Genomic DNA, 25556 nt, shown 5'->3' with positions numbered 1-25556 from the left:
TAAAATAGCCTCCAACACTCTACTCAACAAACTGGATGCAGTCTATCACAGTGCCATCCGTTTTGTCACCAAAGCCCCATACACTACCCACCATTGCGACCTATACGCTCTCCTTGGCTGGCCCTCACTTCATACTCGTCGCCAAACCCACTGGCTACAGGTTATCTACAAGTCTATGCTAGGTAAAGCCCCGCCTTATCTCAGCTCGCTGGTCACCATAGCAGCACCCACTCGTAGCACGCGCTCCAGCAGGTATATCTCACTGGTCACTCCCAAAGCCAATTCCTCCTTTGGTCAACTTTCCTTCCAGTTCTCTGCTGCCAATGACTGGAACGAACTGCAAAAATCACTGAAGCTGGAGATTCCCATCTCCCTCACTAGCTTTAAGCACCAGCTGTCAGAGCAGCTCACAGATCACTGCACCTGTTTATAGCCCATCTGTATACAGCCCATCTATCTACCTCATCCCCAAACTGTATTTATTTATTTATTCTGCTCCTTTTGCACCCCAGTATCTCTACTTGCACATCTACCATTCCAGTGTTTAATTGCCATATTGTAATTACTTTGCCACCATGGCCTATTTATTGCCTTAATTCCCTTATTTTACCTAATTTGCACTCACTGTATATAGACTTTTTGTTTTCTTTTTTTCTACTGAATTATAGAGTGTATGTTTTGTTCATTCCATGTGTAACTCTGTGTTGTATGTGTCTAACTGCTATGCTTTATCTTGGCAAGGTCGCAGTTGCAAATGAGAACTTGTTCTCAACTAGAATACCTGGTTAAATAAAGGTGAAATATTTTTTCTTTTTTTAAAGAAGTGGAATGTTCTGCAATGACTAAGTCAATCACCTGATCTGAATCCAATTGAGCATGCATTTCACTTGCTGAAGGCAAAACTGAAGATAAAATACCCCAAGTACAAGCAGGAAGTGAAGACAGCTGCAGTAAAGGCCTGGCAGAGCATCACCAGGGAAGAAACCCAGCATCTGGTGATGTCTATGGGTTCCAGACTTCAGGCAGTCATTGACTGTAAATGATTTGAAACCAAGTATTACAACTCACAATTTAATTTATGATTATGTTAGTTTGTCCAATTACTTTTGAGCCCCTAAAATTGGGGGGGGGGGCTATGTATAAAAATGGTTGTAATTCCTACACAGTTTATACAATAATTTTGACAAAACTCTTAAATTAAAGATGAAAGTATACACTTAAAGCACATGTTGATTGTTTCCTTTCAAATCCATTGTGGTGGCGTACAGAGACAAAATTATGCAAATTGTGTCACTGTCCAAATGTTGGTAAATTAGCTTTTATTAAATAAATTATGAAAGAGATTGGTGTGCTATATCTAATCATGGCATGAGGTTGTTCAATGACAGCAATGTATTTGTTTAAAATCACTTGATGGTTTAATTTCAGAGAAATTATTAATACTGGGTTAATAATACTCACTCTCAGAGAAATAAGTAGTACTGCTAGGTTTTACACAATCAAATGTAACACATTTTAATAAAGAACTGTACAAATGCTACATATGAGATCTGTATGTAAAACATTTACATTTGACATTTTAGTAATTTAGCAGATGCTCTTATCCAGAGCGCCTTGCAGTAAGTGCATTCATCTTAAGATAGCTAGGTGAGACAACCACATATCACAGTCAAATATACAGGATACGAACAATGCATTCCAGCTAAAGAATGGATATATAGCATTTTGCAACAATATATAAATATTATACACATCTAAAATCGCTGAATTAAAAATCAGAGATCAGTAATATTTTACACACACATGAAGGTACCCATAGGCAATCATTTCAGATGAAAAAACACAAATGTGAACAATTTGTGGATATAGAGTTTTGGAACGAAACTCTTCATTTAAACTACCGTTCAAAAGTTTGGGGTCACTTAGACATTTCCTTGTTTTTGAAAGAAAAGCACATTTTTGTCCATTAAAATAACATAAAATTGATCAGAAATACAGTGTAGACATCCCGGAGTCGCCTCTTCACTGTTGACATTGGGACTGGTGTTTTGCGGGTACTATTTAATGAAGCTGCCAGTTGAGGACTTGTGAGGCGTTGGTTTCTCAAACTGGACACTCTAATGTACTTGTCCTCTTGCTCAGTTGTGCACCCACTCCTCTTTCTATTCTGGTTAGAGCCAGTTTGCATTGTTCTGTGAAGGGAGTAGTACACAGCGTTGTACGAGATCTTCAGTGGCAATTTCTGTCATGGAATAGCCTTCATTTCTCAGAACAAGAATAGACTGACGAGTTTCAGAAGAAAGGTCTTTGTTTCTGGCCATTTTGAGCCTGTAATCGAACCCACAAATGCTGATGCTCCAGATACTCAACTAGTCTAAAGAAGGCCAGTTTTATTGCTTCTTTAATAAGCACAAACGTTTTCAGGTATGCTAACATAATTGCAAAAGGGATTTCTAATGATCAATTAGCCTTATAAAATGATAGCAAACACAATGTGCCATTGGAACACATGAGTTATGGTTGCTGATAATGGGCCTGTGTACGCCTATATAGATAATCCATTCAAAATCAGCCGTTTCCAGCTACAATAGTCATTTACAAAATTAACAATGTCTACACTGTACTTCTGATCAATTTTATGTTATTTTAATGGACAAAAATGTGCTTTTCTTTCAAAAACAAGGAAATGTCTAAGTGACCCCAAACTTTTGAACGGTAGTGTATATACACGTTAAATTCTGTGTTGAAATTTAACAATGAATAAAAACTACTGTAGAACACCCTGAGACTCTAAACAGGACCGAGTGTCCTCCAAAACGTTGAATACAAATCACTCTCCATGTTCCACCGAACCCATTTAAACTGAGGGCAGTTTTATAACTACATGGTAAAACTGCTGTCTGGGATACAGTGGCAGAGCACTTTCTCAAAGCAAAATGGCTTCCTTTCAGGCCATGAATCCTTTGTTCCTATTAAAGAATGCAGCTGCACTGGGCCACCTTGAGCCCCTCAACCTGAAAATGAAATGTTTAACGGGGCAATTAATGGCTTCCCTTGTTTAGCAGAAGCATTATCTAACCTCATAACCTCCCTGAGAAGCACTTTGCTCTCACTCTGACAAAACCCTTCCTGCAGTGCTCTCTGTCTCCCATTCAACAGGCCTAGGAAATATATATGAAGGCTATTCAATAGAACACTGGAGAAAGGAGAGAGGAGTGTATGTGTGTGTGGTCGTGTGTGTTTGAGTGTGAGAGAGAGAGAGAGAAAGGAAGAAAAAGAGGGAAAGTGAAAGAGAGAATAGGAGAGAGAGAGAGAGAGAGAGAGAGAGAGAGAGAGAGAAAGAAATTTGTGGATTTGTGTGTGAGAGGACATAGTCATTACCTTTTCTACAATGCTTAGCCTAACAGTAAAGCCCAAATCCATAACAAAGAGTCATGAATGAAATAAAAAGCAACCCTGTTACCCGGCAGACATTTATGCCAATTCAATTGGCTGTTATTGTGATTTTTAAACGGACAGCCCAAATTCAATGACATGGCACTCTTGGCCTTTTAATTTGGGCCTTCCAAGCGGGAGCTGAAATATACTGCCTATCCCACCTTTGTTTCTCAACACAGTAGAGGGGTCCATCCCATTCCACCCCAGTCTGATCTAAGTCTCTGAGATAATGGGCTTTCACAGTAAAAAACAACAACAAGTATAATCATTTACATTTAACATTTAAGTCATTTAGCAGACACGCTTATCCAGAGCGACATACAGGAGTAACTAAGATTGAGTGCCTTGCTCAAGGGCACAATGACAGAATTGTAACCTAGTCGGCTCGGGATTCGAACCAGCGACCTTTAATAAAGACATATTATGCATAGACTATATACAGGTCATTGGGAAAGTATTCAGACGCCTTGACTTTTTACAAAAATGTTTACGTTACAGTCGTATTCTAAAATGGATTAAATAATAGTTTTTCCTCATCAATCTACACACAATAACCCGTAATGACAAGGTGAAAACAGATTTTTTTTAAATTGTTGCAAATTTATTTAAAAAAACAAAAAAATAAACGGAATAGCTTATTTACATAAGTATTCAGATGCTTTGCTACAAGACTCAACATTTAGCTCAGGTGCATCCTGTTTCCATTGATCATCCTTGAGATGTTTCTACAACTTGATTGGAGTCCACCTGTGGTAAATTCAATTGATTGGACATGATTTGGAAAGGCACACACCTGTCTATATAAGGTCCCACAGTTGACAGTGCAGGTCAAAGCAAAAACCAAGCCATGAGGTCAAAGGAACTGCCCTTAGAGTCCTGAGACAGGATTGTGTAGAGGCAGAGATCTGGGGAAGGGTACCAAAACATTTTCGCAGCATTGAAGTTCCAAGAACAGAGTGGCCTCCATCATTCTTAAATGGAAGAAGTTTGGAACCCCCAAGACTATTCCTAGAGCTGGCCGCCTGGCATCAGTTTGCGCTGAGTGGGACTATCATTTCTTTTTCAACAAGACAATGACCCAACACAACTCCAGGCTGTGTAAGAGCTATTTGACCAAGAAGGAGAGTGATGGAGTGCTGCATCAGATGACCTGGCCTCCACAATCCCCCAACCTGAACCCTACTGAGAATGTTTGGGATGAGTTGGACCGCAGAGTGAAGGAAAAGCAGCCAACAAGTGCTCAGCATATGTGGGAACTCCTTCAAGACTGTTGAAAAAACATTCCATGTGAAGCTGGTTGAGAGAATGCCAAGTGTGCAAAGCTGTCATCAAGGCAAAGGGTCGCTACTTTAAAGAATCTAAAATATATTTTGATTTGTTTAACACTTTTTTGTTTACTACATGATTCCATATGTGTTATTTCATACTGTTGATGTCTTCACTATAATTCTACAATGTAGAAAATAGTACAAATAAAATAAAAACACTTGAATGAGTAGGTGTCCAAACTTTTGACTGGTACTGTATATATTTTTTTTATACATTTGCAAAAATAATTAATAACCTGTTTTGGGGGTATTGTGTGTAGATTGATGAGGGAAAAAAATATTTAATCAATTTTAGAATAAGGCTGTAACGTATTTTGGGGGGGGGGAACAAGTCAAGGGGTCTGAAAACTTTTCGAATGCACTGTAGCGACATTACCTGTTCGGGTGACATGTTTTGTTCTTGAGAAGATGTGTGTTTACTACTAACTAGCTAGCGGGTCAACTACTGTAGGCTGTCTGTCTCGTAGGAATGAGAGAATGCACATTGCACTGTTTCAAGTGCTTATGGCTGGCTGTTATTCAAATGGCCAGGGGCTTGCCTAGGTCATGGGAACACAAGCCGACAGTACGTCACCAGATTCCATATAACCCGTATGTTGAGAAAAAAGTCTGCCTAAAACCTCATAACTCTGGTGGTCTAAAACCTATGTCAAACTAGGGATTCCATGGTTAAATAAGGTAAAACAATCATTCAATGAATATTTTATTGGTGTACATGAACTATACTGTACATTGACACATCAAGCCCAAAACTGGAGTTTTAAAACATGCAGTTTTGGCCATATTTGCAAACATCCCGTAGACTTATACTTACCTAGTATCTCTTTTACCTCCATAGCCATAGTCTACTTGTCACGTCCTGACTAGTAAAGGGGTTATTTGTTCTTGTAGTTTGGTCAGGACGTGGCAGGGATTATTTGTTTTATGTGGTTTAGGGTGTGTTTGTGTATGTGTGTATGTAGAGGGGTATTTGATTTATTAGTCCAGGGTTTTGGTTATTGTGTTATGTTAGTTTATTTCTATGTTCTGTCTAGGTGTTTGTATTTCTATGTTTTGGTAATGGGGATTGGGGCCTTCAATTGGAGGCAGCTGTCTATCGTTGCCTCTGATTGAAGGTCCTATATTTAGGAGTGTGTTTGTCATGGGATTTTGTGGGAGATTGTTTCCGTGTATAGCTTCATGCCTTACAGGACTGTTAATCGTCGTTGTGTTTTTGTATACGTTTTCCTTCTTTGTCCTAAATAAAAGAAGATGAGTATATATTTTCCCGCTGCGTTTTGGTCTACGCCACCTGTGACACTACTGAAACCAGTTTGGAGGATACTATACTGTAAGCCTCCTGCTACCAGTCAGATTCCCATTATAAATGTAGCTAGATTGCTTCCTGTTCAGAATAGGAATTGTGCATGCACAGGTAAGCATTTGTAAACGTTGTTATAGCAACGGCTTCCGGTTAAACTCCAACGCCATGACTACTGACCAGAAAGCAGGATCTTGCTATTCTCAACAGGACATTTCAACTTACGACCCAAGCAGGCCTTGCACCAAATGGATGCTGCTAAAAGCTGTGGCAAAGTGAGTAGTCCTGCATTCTATACCGTTCATGCTTTGATACACACTCCAGCATCATCAGTTGACCCATAATCCTCTTCTCTTTAGAAAAGCTAGCATCCTCACCACAATCCTCAACAACAGCCATGACGTGATTTCATGTGAACGTACCCAGCACTGATTACATCTGAATGTACGGCAATCAATATGGTCTTGACATGCACGTACACACAAAGGTACACTCACACACAAACAGACACACAATGCACACATGCAAACACACACACATAAACACTAAGAAATGTGAGCTGGTTGCTATGGAGGATGAAGGTGATTAAGAACAAGAAGATCAAACGAGTGACTGTCTTTAAACTCCACGATGACAGTAACAGAGCCATGCTTGTGTTAAGATTTTCTCTGTGGCTTGGCGCTTGCCCATGGTGGAGATGAGATTGTTGTGCTGAATTACAATGGAATTGGAACCTCAGCATGGATTTTAACTGGAGTACAATGGGACACAGTGGTTGCAGGCTCTCTAAGCAATGCAGTCCACTTATCTCACCCTACACACCCTGCCCTATTTTTACAGCCCAGCTTACAGTAACTCCTGTACTGTCTACAAATAGCAACAACCATCTTGGAGTAGCTTATTCCATCAAGTTTGTATAGGCCTACTCCATAGAATTCTGGATGTCTTTCCAACAACCATAGCCAAGGCAATGAAACAAAAGCTATGATATTACCTTGTGCAAGGTATCTTAAGTTAGATTTATGCAACAATCCATGACATGACATGAAAGCAACACAATTATGGCATTCATTACTTAATGCAATTCATCAACATTACGGCTTTCAATGTATCTATCTATTTTTAAAACAAACTTGGCATGTACATGAACAGACCATGACGTAAATAAAATATGTCTGAAAAAGTGCAATGATTGGCGGCTACTGATAGACATCACATCAATTAAATCCAACTGTATTTGCCACATGCTTGGTAAACAACAGGTGTAGACTAACAGTGGAATGCTTACTTACGGGCACTTCCCAACAATACAAAACATTTAAAATCAAAAAATGATTTGATAAATAATAGAACAATAATAACAGAAGGAATAAACACACAATGAGTAACGATAACTTGTCTATATAAAGTACTGCACAAACAGCCTTAACTCATCCACCCTATAGGTCTTCACAACAAAAGCCCTGTAGTTTCCCCGTGTATATAGCCATAGCTTGGCTATATACACGGGGTACATGTACCGAGTCGATGTTCAGGGTTACGAGGTAATTGGGGTAGATATGTAAATATAGGTAGGGATAAAGTGACTAGGCAACAGGATAGATACTAAACAGTAGCAGCAGATTGTAATTTGAGAGGGGACTCTCTCTATATACTCACCATATTGATAGCATTCACTGGGCCAATACTGTTGACAAACATGTCAGTTTGAATCACGGTTGGCTTTACTGAAAGAAGAAAAAACAAGTGTTATGATGCACATTCGATATTCTGTGTTTAGGTATTATTCATGTCTATCTTATGTCAGGGCTAAATAGCTTGTACTACTATAGCAGTTAGTGTGTCCGAGTGTAAAATGACGGCACCATGGAGCTGTCCATGGTGCTGAAAACAGATTTTACTACCCTGCACTAAATTCTCTCTCTCTCTCTCTCTCTCTCTCGCTCTCTCTCTCTCTCTCTCCAAAGTTCACCATGGTACTGGAGCTTACTGCATGATACAGTACAGATGTAGGCTCTTAATAGTGAGCCAGTTTGCTACAGCAGGAAAATGACAGGAAATGTTCATTATTATGTGGACATTTTTGTAGGGTTTAATATATGTTTTTGTAAGAGAAAATAATTTTAGGATCCTACATCTGTCCTGAGCCTGAGACGATCTCTGCTTTTCCACGATATTGATGTGGTAAAGGCTTTGACACAACACAGACACGGCTTCTAGTTTATCTCCAATCACAAACTCTCTCACCATAAAAGGCATGTTACTAGAGATTATATAGTGAGTGGACATAAACTGGCCCCATTTAGTGAGTTTCCGACTGCATAATCGGTGTCAAAAACATAGCATGATAAAAACTAAAACTTAAAGCCAGATTTAGTTCCAATTGCCAGCTGGTAAATAGATTTATTTGAAAAACACAATAAATATGACCGTATACAAATTAAATAAAAACATAGCTTGGCTTTCTGAATTCCCACACCACTTTTGAGGATGATAACATTAACGCAGTCATATAAACAAACTGCTACATTCATCATGGGAATACTCATCAAAGGTGCAATGGTGTGTAAAACCTATAGCCAAACAACAAATGCAGCAAACTGCCGTTTGGACGTCCTCATTTCCTTTGGCTCCAGGTTGGCTTTATATTATACCTTGTCTATACCTGCATGCCATGACGCACACATTTCCTTTTTAGCAGATAACAACATTGCAGCCTGTGTCCTTGTGATATCATAACGCGAGGAAATTCAAATGTCATTCCCCACATATCTCTCTTGTTAGCTATTTTGCTATACATAGACTGCAGCAGCATTACAATTGAATGAGCTGCACAATGGACTTGAAAAGAACTGTCCACAATCTGCAATGAATCCAAATCCCAGTGTTCAGTGCATGTTGGAGAAAAAACGGGGCACTCTTGGTAGTTGTTAGCTAATTATACCCACTGTGTAACTCTGGCAGTCTGGGAGATGACAGGGTGCAACATCAGATCATGTTTGATGGTAAGATGGTGGCGGCTGCCTCGGTAAATCTATTGTAGCTGTATGCATTTTCTGTCTGAACATGGGAGCTGACCCCAGCTGCCAGCCCAAGTGAAGGGAGAGAAAGCTACTTCACTGGCTCTATACTTGGCCAACAGCAGTGCAGGGACAGACGAGGCTAATAGGCCCATGATGGATAACCAGCCGTCCAGGTTTCATAGCTCACACTGCGTCTGCATAATAATGCTAGAATGTTGTTTCTGTTGCGCCAACCTTTACACAAGTCATACTGGGGCGGGCCTATGGCAGCAGTGACGAAGGTGTTGATGCAAATGGAGATTGATCTTTGGGGAGGGCGGCCATAGCAGCAGCAGCCAATCAATGTGCAGTGGTATGACACCTACCTCCTATATCTGGTCGCAGTTTGTTATCGTAGCCATCTAGTAGGCTGTTTAGGATGTTGGTGACATCGCTCTCGTACACTTTGGGAGTCAACACCCACGTTTTGTTTGTCACATCATCGTCATTTTCCGTCTGGAGGGAGCTGGGAAGAGAAAAGGGGAACAGAGGAAATATGAAGCAATGATTTTTCCATCAGCACTATAAACAGCAAGGTAAAATGAAAAGAGAGAGAATCTTGTTATGCTGTCAATATGTAAAGCAACGATCCACAACAACAGCACAGAAAAGACCACTACATCATACTAGGCTAAGCTTGCTACGCGTTTAGGTTCCATTCTTTGAAATGGCACTGCCCGCTGGTTGAAATCAAAGGACAAGCCAGAAACGGGATAAAAGGGCAGAACTCCTGCTGGTTGCCACTGATCTCTATGTGATACCCTACATGAAAGTCCTCACAAACTGACACCAGCCCCACAGTGCAGCTGGAACTGAGGATAACGGCAATGAATAGTAGCATAGTCTTCAAAAACTAAATCCCAGTTAGGAGAGAAAGACTGTTACCCAGGCCCTTTCAGAACGCTGAAGAAATGCAAGGTACGAACAGTGGACCTGACATTGTTCCTTTGTGTGAGATTTTGTAATAGAATGATTGTTCTCTGCTCTCATTTCAGTGCTCGAACAGAAGCATCCGTCTTGTGAGTTGGCTCACTTCTGTAAAATGTCTGTAAAGTCACCAAAAACACAGTCAGGAGAGAAACATGGGGAGAGAATGTTCTGGTTACTCAGGCCCTTTCATAACACACTGAAGAAATGCAAGGTACAAACAGTGGTTCTGTTGTTCCATTTGTGAGATTTTTTTTCTTTGAGATTCCTTGGTTCTCTGCTCTCTTTTCAGTGCTCTAGCAGAAGACTTAGTCTTGGGAGTTGGCTCACCTCTGTAAAATGTCTCAATGCATTACAATGTCTCAAAAATCCTAATGAAAATGTTCTTCACTCAGCCAAGTGCCAGTTAACTGAATTACACATTGAATAAAAGTGTTTTGCAATGGGGCTGGGATACTGAGGCTGGAGGTGTGAATATACCTATGATGGTGCTTTGGAGTGCACCACAGATGAGTCTTATCTAGAAGTGCTAACGGCAACACACTGTCACGAAGTGTGTGATTAGACTAACAAACACAGATTCAGGGCTCTGGGAAGTTGTTACCGCCAATGGCACGATAGATGGAATATGAAGGATTTCCATTGTGTCAGAACTTACTGTACCAAGAGCTTTACCCAACTCAGTAACCATGGAATCCGAGGGATACTGTATATATAGAAAAACCTTGAGAACAGCCAGCTACTGGAAGTCCATTGAGCAGAGAGAGGCTTCAGAGGAAGAATTGTTTTCATGCACTTAGGCATGGTGCAGGACATTGTGTTTTCACTGCCAGGCTTCCTCAGGCAGCATTACATGCTTTATATTTAAATATGGTGACACCACCAACACATTAAGACTTTATAGAGGGATTCAGGACAGCTTGGATCTTTTGGCCTATCTTGGACATTGTAAATGGACCTGATGTCGAATCAAATCGAATTTTATTTGTCACATGCGCCAAATACAACAGGTGTAGACCTTACCGTGAAATGCTTACTTACAAGCCCTTAACCAACAATGCAGTTAAGAAAATAGAGTTAAGAAAATATTTACTAAATAAACTAAAGTAAAAAAGAAAAAAAAGTGACTATGCATAGATAATAAACAGCGAGTAGCAGCAGTGTAAAGTCCGGGTGGCCATTTGATTAATTGTTCAGCAGTCCCCTCTGTTCTAATAATAGAACTACAATGAAGATTGAAATAGTTAAACATACTAGGTCTTTGGTTCTAATCTACTGCAGAGTCGATTGAGCCAATAGCATTCAGGTGCTGTTCCTACTTTTTAGCAGAACCCAGTTGTCAACGGAAATCCTCCAGAGACGGCTGGATGAAAGAGAAATCTGTGTATGTCCCCCAGACAGATCTAAAGTATCAGTGGCTAATTTGGTAACGGGAGGCCCATAAAAATGTCCAACTTAGAATGTGACACTGGAGTCCACTGGAGTACAGTAATGTTATTGTAGCTACCCCCATTGAGAACATGCTGCAGGGCCTAGCTAACCACAAGAGGACTGTTTCCTATACTGAAAGGTTTAAATTGGCCTTTATCGCAGTTGCATCATGTGAAAACTGCTATCAGATGGATTTTCTTTTAATTGACACTTTCCTCACGTACCAGATGAAAGACAATTCAATTGTCTTCAGAAAAACAACTAGAATGTATTTGAAAACACTCCTTAAAGTAGTTCTGTTAAATATGCTCTCTAATTGAATTCTTATCATCAACACCAATGATTCATAAAACATGTATTTTTTATTTAACTAGGCAAGTCAGTTAAGAACAAATTCTTATTTACAATGCCGGCCTACTCTGACCAAACCCGGACGACGCTGGGCCAATTGTGCGCCGCCCTATTGGACTCCCGATCACGGCCAGATGTGACACAGCCTGGATTTAAACCAGGTACTATAGTGACACCTCTTGCACTGTGATGCAGTGCCTTCAACTGCTGCAGCACTCGGAAGCATCGATATCCAAATACCAGTATTGTCAAGGGCATCGTAAGGAGTGGACCAAAATGCAGCGGGTATATTGATCATCGTCTTATTTATTGAAGGAAAAAAAACCTTAAACAAAACAAACGACGAAAACAGTCCAGTAAGGTGCACAGACTATACTAGGAACAACCACAAGTGAAAACAAACACAACTAAATATGGCCTCCAATTAGAGACAACAACAACCAGCTGCCTCTAATTGGAGGTCATTGACAAAACTAACATAGAAATAGAAAAACTAGAACACACAGAAATAGATAACCTAGAACATAAACCAAAAACCCCGAAACACACAAAACAAACACCCCCTGCCACGCCCTTACGAAACTATAATAACAAATAACCCCTTTTACTGGTCAGGATGTGACAGTACCCCCCCCCCCCCCCCCCCCCCCAAAGGTGCAGACCCCGAATGCACCTGAAAACAAAAACCCCACAAAAAATAACCCCAAACTTAAAGGGAGGGAAGGGAGGCTGGCCACCATCAACGACGGCTCCCATGCTACACCCCCCCACCCCCCCATCCTCCAACTACGAAGGTGGCTCTTGCTCCGGCCTTAGTCCCCATTCTAACCTGCCCACCCCCGCTGAAGGCTCAGGGCTGTAGACCACTGCTGAAGGCTCTGGGCTGAGGAGCGTCGCTGGAGACCTCGGGCTGAGGAGCGTCGCTGGAGACCTCGGGCTGAGGTGCGTTGCTGGAGACCTCGGGCTGAGGTGCGTCGCTGGAGACCTCGGGCTGAGGTGCGTCGCTGGAGACCACGGGCTGAGGTGCGTCTCTGTAGGGCTCCGGGCTGAGGTGCGTCTCTGCAGGGCTCCGGGCTGAGGTGCGTCTCTGCAGGGCTCCGGGCTGAGGTGCGTCTCTGCAGGGCTCCGGGCTGAGGTGCGTCTCTGCAGGGCTCCGGGCTGAGGTGCGTCTCTGCAGGGCTCCGGACTGTGGGCCGTCTCTGCAGGGCTCCGGACTGTGGGCCGTCTCTGCAGGGCTCCGGACTGTGGGCCGTCTCTGCCGGCTCCGGACTGTGGGCCGTCTCTGCCGGCTCCGGACTGTAGGACATCGCCGGAAGCTCTGGACGGGGAACTGTCGCCGGAAGCTCTGGACGGGGAACTGTCGCCGGAAGCTCTGGACGGGGAACTGTCGCCGGAAGCTCTGAACTGGGAACTGTCGCCGGAAGCTCTGGACTGGGACTGCGCACTGAAGGCCTGATGCGTGGGGCTGGCTTAGGAGGCACCAGACTAGTAACCCGCAGGGCTAGTGCGAGGAGCAGGAACAGGATGTACTGGACTGGGCAGGCGCACTCGAGGCCTGATGCGTGGGGCTGGCTTTGGAGGCGCCAGAACAGTAACACGCACCACAGGGCTAGTGCGAGGAGCAGGAACAGGATACATTGGATACACTATATAATGCCTCATACCTCCGTCGTTCTGCCTTTGCTCTTCCAATTCCTCCTTCGGTCGCCGGTACTCCCCAGCCTGCCTTCAAGGTCCCTTTCCATCTAATATTTCCTCCCATGTCCACGACTCCAAATATTTATCCTGCTGCTCCTTCTTCCGCTGCTTGGTCCTCTTTTGGTGGGTGGTTCTGTCACGGGCATCATAAGGAGTGGACCAAAATGCAGCGGGTAAAGTTCCCATCTTCTTATTTATTAAAGGAAAAACACTTAAACAAAACAAACGACGAAAACAGTCCAATAAGGTGCACAGACTATACTGGAAACAACCATCCACAAACACAAGTGAAAAATGAACACACTTAAATATGGCCTCCAATTAGAGACAACGACAACCAGCTGCCTCTAATTGGAGGTCATTGACAAAACTAACATAGAAATAGAAAAATTTGAAAGACACAGAAATAGATAACCTAGAACATAAACCAAAAACCCCGAAACACACAAAACAAACACCCCCTGCCACGCCCTGACCAAACTACAATAACAAATAACCCCTTTTACTGGTCAGGACGTGACAAGTATACTGTACAGACCGCCAAATCAGTTACTTCAATATCGTTTAAAATACTACAAACAATTCTGGGATGATTTGATGTTAACTTTAAAAATATATATTTGAGCATAATGTTATCAGGTGGGAAAATCACTGCTTGTCTATTGATAGTAATCATGTCACGTTTCCGTAAGCTATAATTTCCTGGGTTTGTGTCTGTGGCTAATGAGGCAAAGCCCATCCCAACTCTCCTCCTATCCAGCCACACACAAGACACATCACTGAGCACCATTCTTACAATCACTACACCAAATGAAGACTCATTACGGTAGCTAACACTGACTGCCTTAACGTAGTCCTCGCACCATTTTGCTTGTTATCGCCATAGAGAAGGTACTAGGATCTATCCATGGTGGAACAAGATGAAAATGCCTCTGTTTGTTCATTTCTTGGAGGGTAAGATTGCAGTTTAGCTGACATTTTATAAAATGGCCTCTGTCCTGAGGACACAGAGTTATTAGTGACAGATCACCTGACCTGTGGTGACCTGGTACTCCCTAATTAGCTCACCTCTGGCAGCAGCTCTATTTGTGTACCCAGTTAAGCCGAACTAAATGGGATCAGACAGATTAGAAACATTATGATTGTTTAACGGGATACTTTGGGATTTGGGCCATTTATCTACTTTCCTGGAGTCAGATGAAGTCGTAGATATCATTTTCATGTCTCTGCGTCCAGTACGAAGGAAGTTTTGCAAGCCAATGTTAACTAGCGTTAGTGCAATGACTGGAAGTCTATGGGTATCTGCTAGCATGCTAGTTAGCAATTGTGCTAGCACTAGTTAGCAACCTCCTTTCAAACTGCAAGCAGACATAAAAATGGTATCCACAAGTTCATCTGAATCTGGGGAAGTAGATAAAGCGCCTCATTGTCAAAATCCCAAAGTATTTTAAGAGGCGCAATACATTGTTTTCCATCAATTATTAAATAGATCTTAAGACAGATAAGGCTAATTTGAGAGGCACAAGACTGTTGATTTCATTTGTATTAACCACAGGAGATTGGTGGCACCTTAATTGGGGAGGACGGGCTCATGGTAATGACTGGAGCGGAATCCGTGGAATTGTATCATATAATCAAACACATGGTTTCTATGTGTTTGATGCCATTCCAATCACGCCGTTCCAGACATTATTATGACCCGTCCTCCCTCAGCAGCCAACAGTTCAGATAAGAAAAAAGGACCCATAGGCCTACAGTACACAGAGGTTTGTGATGGAAAGAGGGTGTACTGTTTCTTTACAACTAGCGAGGGATGGCAAATGATACCAGTTAAAACCCGAAATCCATTATTAAAACAGAGCAGTTCAATTGTAAAATGGGAGTACAGAGACCTACTGAAATTCTAGACATACTGAGCGGCATGCAGGTGGGAATTTAAGGAAGCAGGTGATATAAATACTTGTGAAAAAGTTGTATTATCACCAGGTCACCCACTACAGTAGGCTTATTCCCTGTGCTCTTTGGAAATAAACTTGCTGTTTAGGATTAAGAATAGGCCCAGCGGCCCGTATCCAAAGTTCTTTCCATAAAAGTCACTTGATTGAAGGCCGGTAGACACACGAGACACCTGTAGGTCACAGTAATAGACATCCTGAGGGGTTATACAGTAGATGCAGTTTGTCTGACATACATTACATGCCAAAAAGTATGTGGACACCTGCTTGTCGAACATCTCATTCCAATCATTTGAAGGGGTTTCCACATACTTTTGGCCATGTAGTGTATTGCTTGTGTAATCACAACATAGTCTATAGTCATGGACAGTTTAACCCAATGGGCAACATGGGCCTTGTTTCTGGCATGCTAAACAGTGAGTTACTTGATTTAATCCCTTGGCTCCTATAATGAGCATAGGCCATTGATGATTGTCCTCCATATGCTATACTGTAGTTGTGTATGTTTGCTTCTTTGACAACATTTGTTGAGTATATCAAGTGAGAAGAAAGAGAGGACACACTGAGAGAGACAAATTAACAATACAGGTATGTTGAGTATGGTGAGTCTGCTATAGGTAAACTGTTTGACAGTAGTGTCATCCACCTATACCGAGTTGCATGCAATGTTGTCAGAAATTATAATTGAGATCTGACTTGCAAAGCGCTGACTTGACCATCCACCACAAGTTGTAAGTATGATTGCCTGAAATGGTTGCAATATGGATCAAGCACTACACATGCCCTTTGATAAGGCACACCAATGTGATAAAGCTTAATACACCTATTCCCATTGTTTTGTATGGCCCCGACCTAGGGCCCACCTTAATCCAGCACTGTCTGCACATGGATTATTAGCTATTCATATTGTGATAATCCACTCAACGCAGATCACCTAACCTGTGATGCTCTATTGGTCTTTTGGAAGCAGAGACATCACAACACAAGCTGCCCAGGTGGGTTGGGGTCGAAGGGAGGCCCACCAGACTACAGGTAATCTCTCATTGTTGCACTACTTCCTGCTGGCAAGGCTTTGGCACTTCCTGGGTTTACAGATACTCCTTGGGGATTAGCTACATCAGAAGGCATGTGTTTCCCCTGGGTGCCCTATGGGTGGCCGTGGAGCATGGCCCAGTGTACTGTAAACCAAGTAGTTGGAGTGAAAGTTGGATGAGTATGTTATTACTATACAATTAATACCATATTCAAATAGATAGTAATACAATTGTAATAACAAATATATCCCTCAATGTGTCAACATAAAATCCCTTGGCCAGTTGTTAGGACAGTTCAAGCCTTATGTTGTACCTAGCCATGACAGCCTATACAGTGTTGCTCTTTCACAGGGGCTTACGTGTTATCACTACCTAGGATGCACCCTTATGTTGCCTTTCTCTGATAACCATGAGCTGCAGTCAAGGTGAGCTCATTACATTTCATCGCTCTTATTTACGTGGTCCCAGATGCATATGAAAAGCCTTGACTACTGAATTCTTGAGAACAGAATCCTTTTAAATTAGGTTTGAATCATGTTAAAGGCTGGCATATGTGTGAACACAATAGCACACACAGTGCAGACATTTTGATCTAGGCCAGAGACTCCATGGCTGCATTTTCTACGATGGTGATTGAATGAAGACTGATCTATCACCCTCCATTTTTCACCCTCAGGCAGCACACAAGACAGAAGCGATGTGAGCCCTTAAACCATCCGCTTCCTTCTCAAGTGTTCATATTTTCTTGGTGCAATGGGTGCCTTTTCATGACAAGTCAATTGAGCATTTTCTTTCTACAGATTGTGGAGTTAGCAGTGAACCAGAGATAGTCTCTCTATTGTTGCCTTTATTGCACTGCTTCTATGTAAATATAAAAGTCTACCATTTTGAAAAGTCGGGATTTAGATACAGGAATCAACAATTACTTTTGAATCATGATTATAATGGCTAAGGGGGCGGTACATATGAGACCGGTGGGTTTCATTGAAGTTCTACATGCATCACCTTAAAAACATTCTGGGAATGGGGACGTTTTGGATCTTGTAATATATAAGGTTCATGCATCAATAGGCTACATCTTCACACATGCCATTTATACAGTACATAAACATAATGATTTATGTTGACAACACTTCAACAGAATGATATGGTATGGTATACATCTATTTTCAAGACATTAGCTTTAAATATTGTTCACATCTGAATAGTTTTGCCCAGTAGCCTACAGCACCATTATAATATTCCTTATACAGCGAATAAACCCGTGCAAATAATGGAAATCCTTACCTGACCACTGCTTTTTATTCTAACCTCCCCAAAACACGACTATATCTATGGGAATCACATTAAGCATTACAGTTATTCCCCTGATGGAGCCAATACCACCCATGCAAAGTGCCAACAATGTGCGAAATACATTCCTTGACATGTAACTAAACGAGCCCTGGTTCTGTAACAAGCCACCCTAATAAACGGCAGGGTTTTATCCTGTCTGATAGAAAGCATAAGGGGAAGATCTGAGGAAAACATAAGATTGAAATAACTGGGCCGGACTCTCATTCTAGTATCCAAAAACAAAATATTTGCCCGGCCACACATGTATGTGTCGACGGCATTTTAATAAAAGCCTGGTATATTTTCTCCTTACCTTGTAGGAAGATTAGCCAGTAAAAACACCCAAAGAAATAGCTTTAGAGAGAAGGAAGGCTTCGCCATCGCTTTCGAGCATTTAGATGCTAAATTTGGAGGAGCAATGATCACCATCTTCTTTCCGTCTTTATTGCATATGGACTACTGTCTATCCTCACTGTGGTACATCACGCACATAAGCATAGGATAAACGGTTTGTGTTAGCGTTCGGTTCGGAAAATGTACACCCTCTGCGGTGTTGAACAAAACGGCCACAAAACCGATTGAATCTAATCAAGCTTCCCCGACTAAGAAATAACAGTAACAACTACATAAATACAGCAGCAACGGAATAGCCTAAAATCCAGCAACTGAGAAATATATTGGAGCGTCAATCTAAATCTGAATGCAGATTAACTCTGGGGTCAAAGAGGAATTGATGCACGTTGCTGCAGCACAGATGAACACATGCGTGGTTTCATTGCGCGGAAGCAGAGCTGTGGGGAGAGAAAAATAAAACTTAGCTTGCTACTATACTTAAAAATGTACCCTAAATCTTTTTTGTGTGTGTGTGTGTGTTATTTCCCTAAAATATAAATGCCGCATTATATGTTTAGAGGGAGTTGTTGGTTTGATACGGGTTTGAATTGTGTGCGATTAAATAAAGCCAGCAAACAGCTGATATGGCGGTGATAATTAGGCTATAGGTAAATCTTGCCCATTTTAAACAAGTATGGGAACAATATGTAATTCATTGAGCTGAAAGATATGTGATCTAGCGTATTCTACTCGTCACCAGTACGGACAGATCGTTCTGCTTTCAGCACCCCCGTTAAAATGCAAACCAGACTGTCTGGCTTTCCCCGTAAGCAAATTATTGATTTGATTGATTCATTGATTTATTGGTTGATTATAAACAGAATAATCAATAATTTACTATCTTTAACAAATAGATATATTTCCGTAGTAAATAACATGTTTAATACTTATTAGTCGCCAAAGTGCTTGATACTGGCTATTTTGTCTTGGTCTTGGAGGTTTGTAGTTCAGGGCTATTTTAACAACCCACCCTGACTTGTTGTTAATTGTAATTTACGAACAGTGTGGCGTTCAATAGTCTCTTTTGGAGAGTCTCCAAATTTGTTCAGCACATGGATCAATGTCCATATTTATGTTCCCATTTGCTGTAATTCATTCTGAGGTCTCAGTTGGGTAATTTACAACTATAACATAACATCAGATAATAGGCTATCCTTTGTTTGACAAATTATCTGATTCAGTCTGGGTCATTTCAAACATGGGAGACAGTAAACCCAAATGGTCAGTCCCAGTTTACTTTTGCCTGAGGGATGAACCCCCCCCCCCCCCCCCCCCAAAAAAAAACAATTGAAATATAATTTATGCACATAATTACGTTCGTGACGTCATCAAATGCGTCACGTGTGCTTAGCGTTGCTTCTCTACTGAGTAAACTGTAGTTGGGGTATATTAGCAGCAGTCACATAAAGTTTGCCACTTTGTCTCTGATATAAAGCAGCATGATGCTCCCTGGAAGCCTATGTACAGTATACTGTCTACATGCATTAATTTGTTGAACACTGGCACATCTAAGCATCAAAGTGACAGTACCTTATATTTCTGTAATGCATTCCACAGGAAATTGTTTCAATTCAAGTACAGCAAGGTATATGTACTATATGTATTAAAATCCACCAAATGCATAGCCTGGCCTACACCATGGGACACATGACATTTGAACCTGCTGTCTGAGCTGTCCTGTTGGGTTTGTCTTATTTTCCCCTTCACAAACCAGCCATTCAAATTTAAGAGGCTTGGTGTTGTATGAAAACTAAAAGTGTTCTTGCTTTTTCAAACAAAAAAAATATGCTGAAAACAAACGGTGTCAGAAAACCTCACTCACCAGAAGTAAATGGCAGCAGATGTATCCAGTATTCTACATATTTTAATGGGATGCCTGCCAAAATCCCTCTGAACACTTAGCCCACATGCATACACAACAACAGACACACACCACTCTTTAAATGAGGGTCCTATGAGGATAGTGCTCATGAACTCTTTGCCTGTATCAATTCAATGTTGCAATGTAAAAACTGTTTCATTCAGATACACATGAGGATTCAGTGTCCTTCCATCGACCCCTCTGCAAATCAGCAATGACAGTTCAGTTAAGTTTTACTATTTGTTTTGACTGAATCCAATTGAATGGCTAGCCTTACCAGCTGCCTCTGCCATGTATGGATGGGGAGGTTCCTTGGTTTAATAAACAAAACCATGTACTCATTTATAGCAATTTAAGCTTGGAGTGGTATAATTATCTCAAGAAAATCGTAAGTTGGTTCACCAGATTTACAATAGAACTCCTTGAAAAATGTTGTATTCAACAACCACCTTCAATAAAAAGGAAGAGAGTTGGTTGAAATATTTTGCATTATCCTAGCAACGGTTTTAAACACAATTCCTCCACCTCGCCTGAAGCTTTTCTTCAAATGTCAGATTCACAATGTGCTGCACGCAACATGTGGAAACGCTAACAGTTTTAGGTCATTTTTCATCACCAGCCATATATCTACACTAATGATGAACTACATTTAGAGCGATCACAACAAATAACCACATTGCCATGTTTACAAAACCCAGCAATCAAATACAGAAACTAGATGTAACCGATGTGAAATGGCTAGTTAGTTAGCGGTGGTGCGTGCTAATAGCGTTTCAATCAGGTGATGTCGCTCGCTCTGAGACCTGAAGTAGTTGCTCCCCTTGCTCTGTGGCTTTTGTGGAGCGATGGGTAACGATGCTTCGAGGGTGGCTGTTGTCGATGGGTGCAGAGGGTCCCTGGTTCAAGCCCAGGTTGGGGCAAGGAGAGGGACGGAAGCTAAACTGTTACATAGACACAGGCAAGCCTGGTGTTCTCCAGCCATGCCACCTACAGTACACTCACTAAAGTCTCTGCTTTGTTCCTTAACATTCTATTGTTAATGTAAATGTTTTTATTTATGTACATTTTGTCTGTAATGTCTTTTTCGTTATGTATTGGACCCCAGTAAGACTAGATGTGTCCATTGGCGTTAGCTAATGGGGATCCTAATAAATCTAATCAAAATTGTATTTCGCATCAGTGACTCGCAAAAAGGGATTCTGAATCCTTTCCTCATCATAACCCCAAATAAATACAGTTGTCAGGTACCAGCGTAAAACCATGGTTCATTGTTCCATTGTTTGAGGACAAAATAGATCAACAACAAAAAAAGGTCATTTTTAGATCATGTGTGCTACAGTGAAACAGCTTGGAGATGTGTTGAGCAAAGGGTGTGTTGGGGTTTGATACACAAGGGCAAAGAAGACAGAGGACGGCATTATTATTCATCTCCGACTGTCGTTGTTACTTTATATTCTCACAGTGACCCCTTTAACCCTCAGCCACAGCATGGTACCATGACATCCACTGGTTAGTGAAGAAGTCTACACTGAGCTTTGAGCCTGTGTAGTTGGAGGCTGATTTCAGATAATCATACTTTTACATCCAGTGGGTATAACGTCTATACTTAAGTATTAAATGTCAGGATGAACCACATACTACAGAGCTGAGCCTGTGTATTATTATAACAAATTGAGAGGAGGAAGATTACACTGCCTTAGTTCACGACCCAGGTTGCGGGTTTTATCAATGGTTGTCTGCAGATTAATGAGATTCTTCTTGTTTAATTCAGTGTCATATAAGTGACCCAGCTCTCCAGGTCGCCTCAGACAGATTAACACGATAAACAAAAGGCTTTACAACAGCATGTCATGATTGCTGGAAGTGTTTGACTGGAGATTTTATATATACATTCTAGGCCTTTTCTTTCAGCTAATCTCTGTATCATACAGATTCATTCCAATAATTTCTCACATACATTGCTGAATTATCAGTTATCGTAGGGTTTAATTACTTATCTACATGGGCCCTATATGCTGATATGAAGACAACAAACGTAAAAAAAGACAAAATGTGTAATTTGCATGGTGGAGGGAAACATCCTTTGTTTATAGATCACCGATAGTCTTAATTCTTGATCAGCTTCATTAGAATCAGCCACAGCATAACTCACTTATACTGTGCCAGTTTGCTACAGCAGGAAAATAATCCTGCAGCAACAGGAAATGTGAATTATTATGTGGATTATAATTCATGGACGTTTTTGTAGGGGTTGATACATTTTTCATAAGGGAAAATCAAGTCTGACATTTCAAAGTGGAAATTAAAAACTTCATAAGCCTTTTAAACCTCAAATACACTACAAGTTTTACATTTCCTACATTGCAGGAAAGTTCTCCTGCAACAGGGTCATCAAATTAAGATCCAACATCTGTATTTTGCCAGTTACCCACTCCTTCCCATACCCAGCCTCCATGTTCTGCAGTCGTCAGATTCCTCTCTGTGTGCCGTCATTACCCACAGGATAAACAGGCACCAGTGTGCTGATGTGATTCTGTCTGACTACTCACATGGACCGAGACTCTATAGCCAACATCCATAATAACACTTACCCCAGGTACTGATGCATCAGCATCACACTCCCAGGCAGGCCTCCATGTCATTGGTACTGTCATGGACACCTCTCAGGTCACTGCTAATCCCCTAAAGATGGTACAGAGATTTCGTATTGATTTGGTTTGATGCTGATTTTCCAGCGGTCATTGCTGCTCAGTTTAATTAATTCAATGTTTCAGGCAAAATAACCTCTGACGTAATTCCGATGCAACCTTTGATGCAGCACTGCACTTGTGTATTTTTGTATGATAGTCAATGAAGAAAACTATAACTATATCCTTTTAACGAATGCTTGTAATTACTTTATACAATCAAACTGCTGTTGCTACACAATAACCATTGGAGATGGACCAATATAGGAATTTACTCATGGCGCTGCCTGGGCATTCAGTCAAGGCAAGCACAGGTTATAGGGGATTTTGAGAGAGGCAGGTTGGTTTAGCGGTCACAGCACAAGGCTGGGTTGGGGAACGCTCCCTTAGCATGCAGGCACCTGTGTTGTACTGCCTCCCTGGACTCGCTCCCTGGACTCGCTCCCTGGACTCGCTCCCTGGACTCGCTCCCTGGACTCGCTCCCTGGACTCGCTCCCTGGACTCGCTCCCCGGACTCTCTCCCCGGACTCTCTTCCCGGACTCTCTCCCTGGACTTTGTCCAGAGAGTGCCTCTACACACTCTCCCTAATACTCACCTGCAATATGCACCTCAGCGACAACCACTTTACATGTAAGCCTCCTCTTAGCTGCACCAGCCTTTCATACTCACTTGACTAGATTAACTGAAGTAATTTGTAAGTTGTTGTGTTTTATAGTGTTGTTCCTGTTCAATGTGAATACTTGAACTCCATCATAGCATTGATTGCATCATCAATATTTTTTAAATGATTTTGCATCATGTATTTTTAAGGGCATCCTTTTAAAGAGAATCTTATGCATCATTGATAGGCTGAAATTTTGGAGACGGGGCACTTTGAATACATGATGAAGATGCCATACTTAGGTTACACCACTAGCCTTTCAGGTAGATATTCTTAATACGTTGAAATGAGCTCAATCGGTTCTGAATCATTTACTCTGTTGACATAATAAGGGAACACAACATAGAGGCTGGGTTGCTGGTAGATAATGGGGTTGGATAGTAAGTGGTGTCCTCTTCAGCAACAGGAGGGAGGACTGGGTAGGTTTGCCCTTCCACAATGGCATCATCATTTTACTCCAGATGCCTAGCCAACGGGAGTCATTGTGGATTTACAACTGCCACATATGCTGTCACACCATCACTCCACTACAGACATGTCATTAGTATGCTGATTGGCTATATGAGATGTTTAATAGCATCCCTGTAGCTCAGTTGGCTCAGTTGGTAGAGCATGGTGTTTGCAACGCCAGGGTTGTGGGTTTGATTCCCACGGGTGGCCAGCACAGAAACAAATGTATGAAATGTATGCATTCACTACTGTAAGTCGCTCTGGATAAGAGCGTCTGCTAAAATATAAATGTAGATCAATAGCAAGTTGATAGTATGCATTATGAATGGCTATTGTTTTAATGGATTACTGTTCAGCATTTGTTCAGCAAACGAACCAAATAAAGCATTGTAGACACAAAGAAAATGTGGACCCCATGAGTATAAATCCAGTCAGAGCATTATTTTAAGAACTAGGTTAAGCCCCGCATTACCGTTGGTCAAACATAGGCTACGTGAAGAGAGGAGCAGACATATTTGTCTCCAGTGAGTGCTTCCTTACAATATGGAGATGGGCTTATGTGGCCTTTACAGATACTAGACTATGTATTGTCTGCCAGGCAGAGTTCATCTTAAAACCTCTGAGCGGTCCGGGTAACAAAAACTCGAATCACTGTGCATACCAACTAGATATATAAATTAGAATTCGGTTTCTGAAAAACTATTTCTGTACACACAGATCAAAATCAAGATAAAATCTGGAATAATATTTACACGTCTCCTAATCCCTCAGGGGACATATTCCTCTGCCTGTATAGATCTAGGACACAGACAGCTCCTAGTTGATGGCTTTCATTAAAGGTTTGGCAATGACAACACCAACAAACCTGCCTCCAAGACTGTTAAGCCATATCACAGTACCCAGGAAGTCTATCTATACAGTGTGTCTATGGCTCATGTATTGTCTGGTCTATTTACAATGCCTTTAGAAAGTATTCACACCTCTTGACTTATTCCACATTTTGTTGTCTAACAACCTGAATTCAAAATTGATTAAACAAAAATGTCACCCATCTACAAACAATACATCACAATGACAAATTGAAAACATGTTTTTCAAAATTTGATGCGTCTGAGCTGAATTTGGAGAGTCGGAGTAAAGGGGGGTGAATGTTTATGTAAATTACATATTTGGGTATTTCATTTTCAATATATTTCCTAAAATCTCTAAAAACATGTTTCACTTTGTCTTTATGGGGTATTGTGTTTAGATGGGTGATACAAAAATATATTTTCATCCATTTTAAATTCAGGCTGAATAAGTCAAGGGGTATGAATACTTTCTAAAGGCACCGTAATCTAAACCTATCCAAATGAAATAAATTCACTGCACCTCAAACCCCTCCTCCACCTCTGGTGTGTCCTGATATTACACACATGGGATGGAGGCCAGTGCAGAAACATTTAACACTTTAGTAGCCTATCCCAACAAGGATGGTACTGTAGTCATCAGAACATAATCATGCCATGAGAGGTTGACAACCCAAAAAGTTTGAAACTGGAGTTGAATGGAAAAATACACTCCTGCACTTTGTAAGCACACTAAAGCTACTTTATGTATGTTTCTGCAAGGCTGGCAACTCCTTCCTCCAGGTCTGTGAGCAG

General features: G+C 41.4%; 1 protein-coding gene across 3 annotated transcripts in view; it reads right to left on the bottom strand.

Annotated features, from left to right (window-relative positions):
- LOC106603848 (gamma-aminobutyric acid receptor subunit gamma-2) overlaps window positions 1-18620 on the bottom strand; it is a 74247-nt gene extending 55627 nt beyond the window's left edge. For all 3 annotated transcript variants that reach the window (XM_014198040.3, XM_014198041.3, XM_014198042.3), the window contains exons 1-3: window positions 18173-18620; window positions 9455-9594; window positions 7726-7793 (exon numbers count right to left, since the gene is read on the bottom strand). In XM_014198040.3, coding sequence (XP_014053515.1) covers window positions 7726-7793; window positions 9455-9594; window positions 18173-18288 — 324 coding nt within the window. In that variant the 5' untranslated portion in view covers window positions 18289-18620. The remainder of the gene's footprint in view (window positions 1-7725; window positions 7794-9454; window positions 9595-18172) is intronic.
- Window positions 18621-25556: the final 6936 nt, after the last annotated feature.

This window comes from Salmo salar, chromosome 04 (genome assembly GCF_965601325.2).
Source record: "Salmo salar chromosome 04, fSalSal1, whole genome shotgun sequence".
In the NCBI taxonomy this organism is placed as follows: Eukaryota; Metazoa; Chordata; class Actinopteri; order Salmoniformes; family Salmonidae; genus Salmo; species Salmo salar.
The sequence above is the reverse complement of the archived record's forward strand: the minus strand, read 5'-3'. Positions and strand labels throughout refer to the sequence as shown.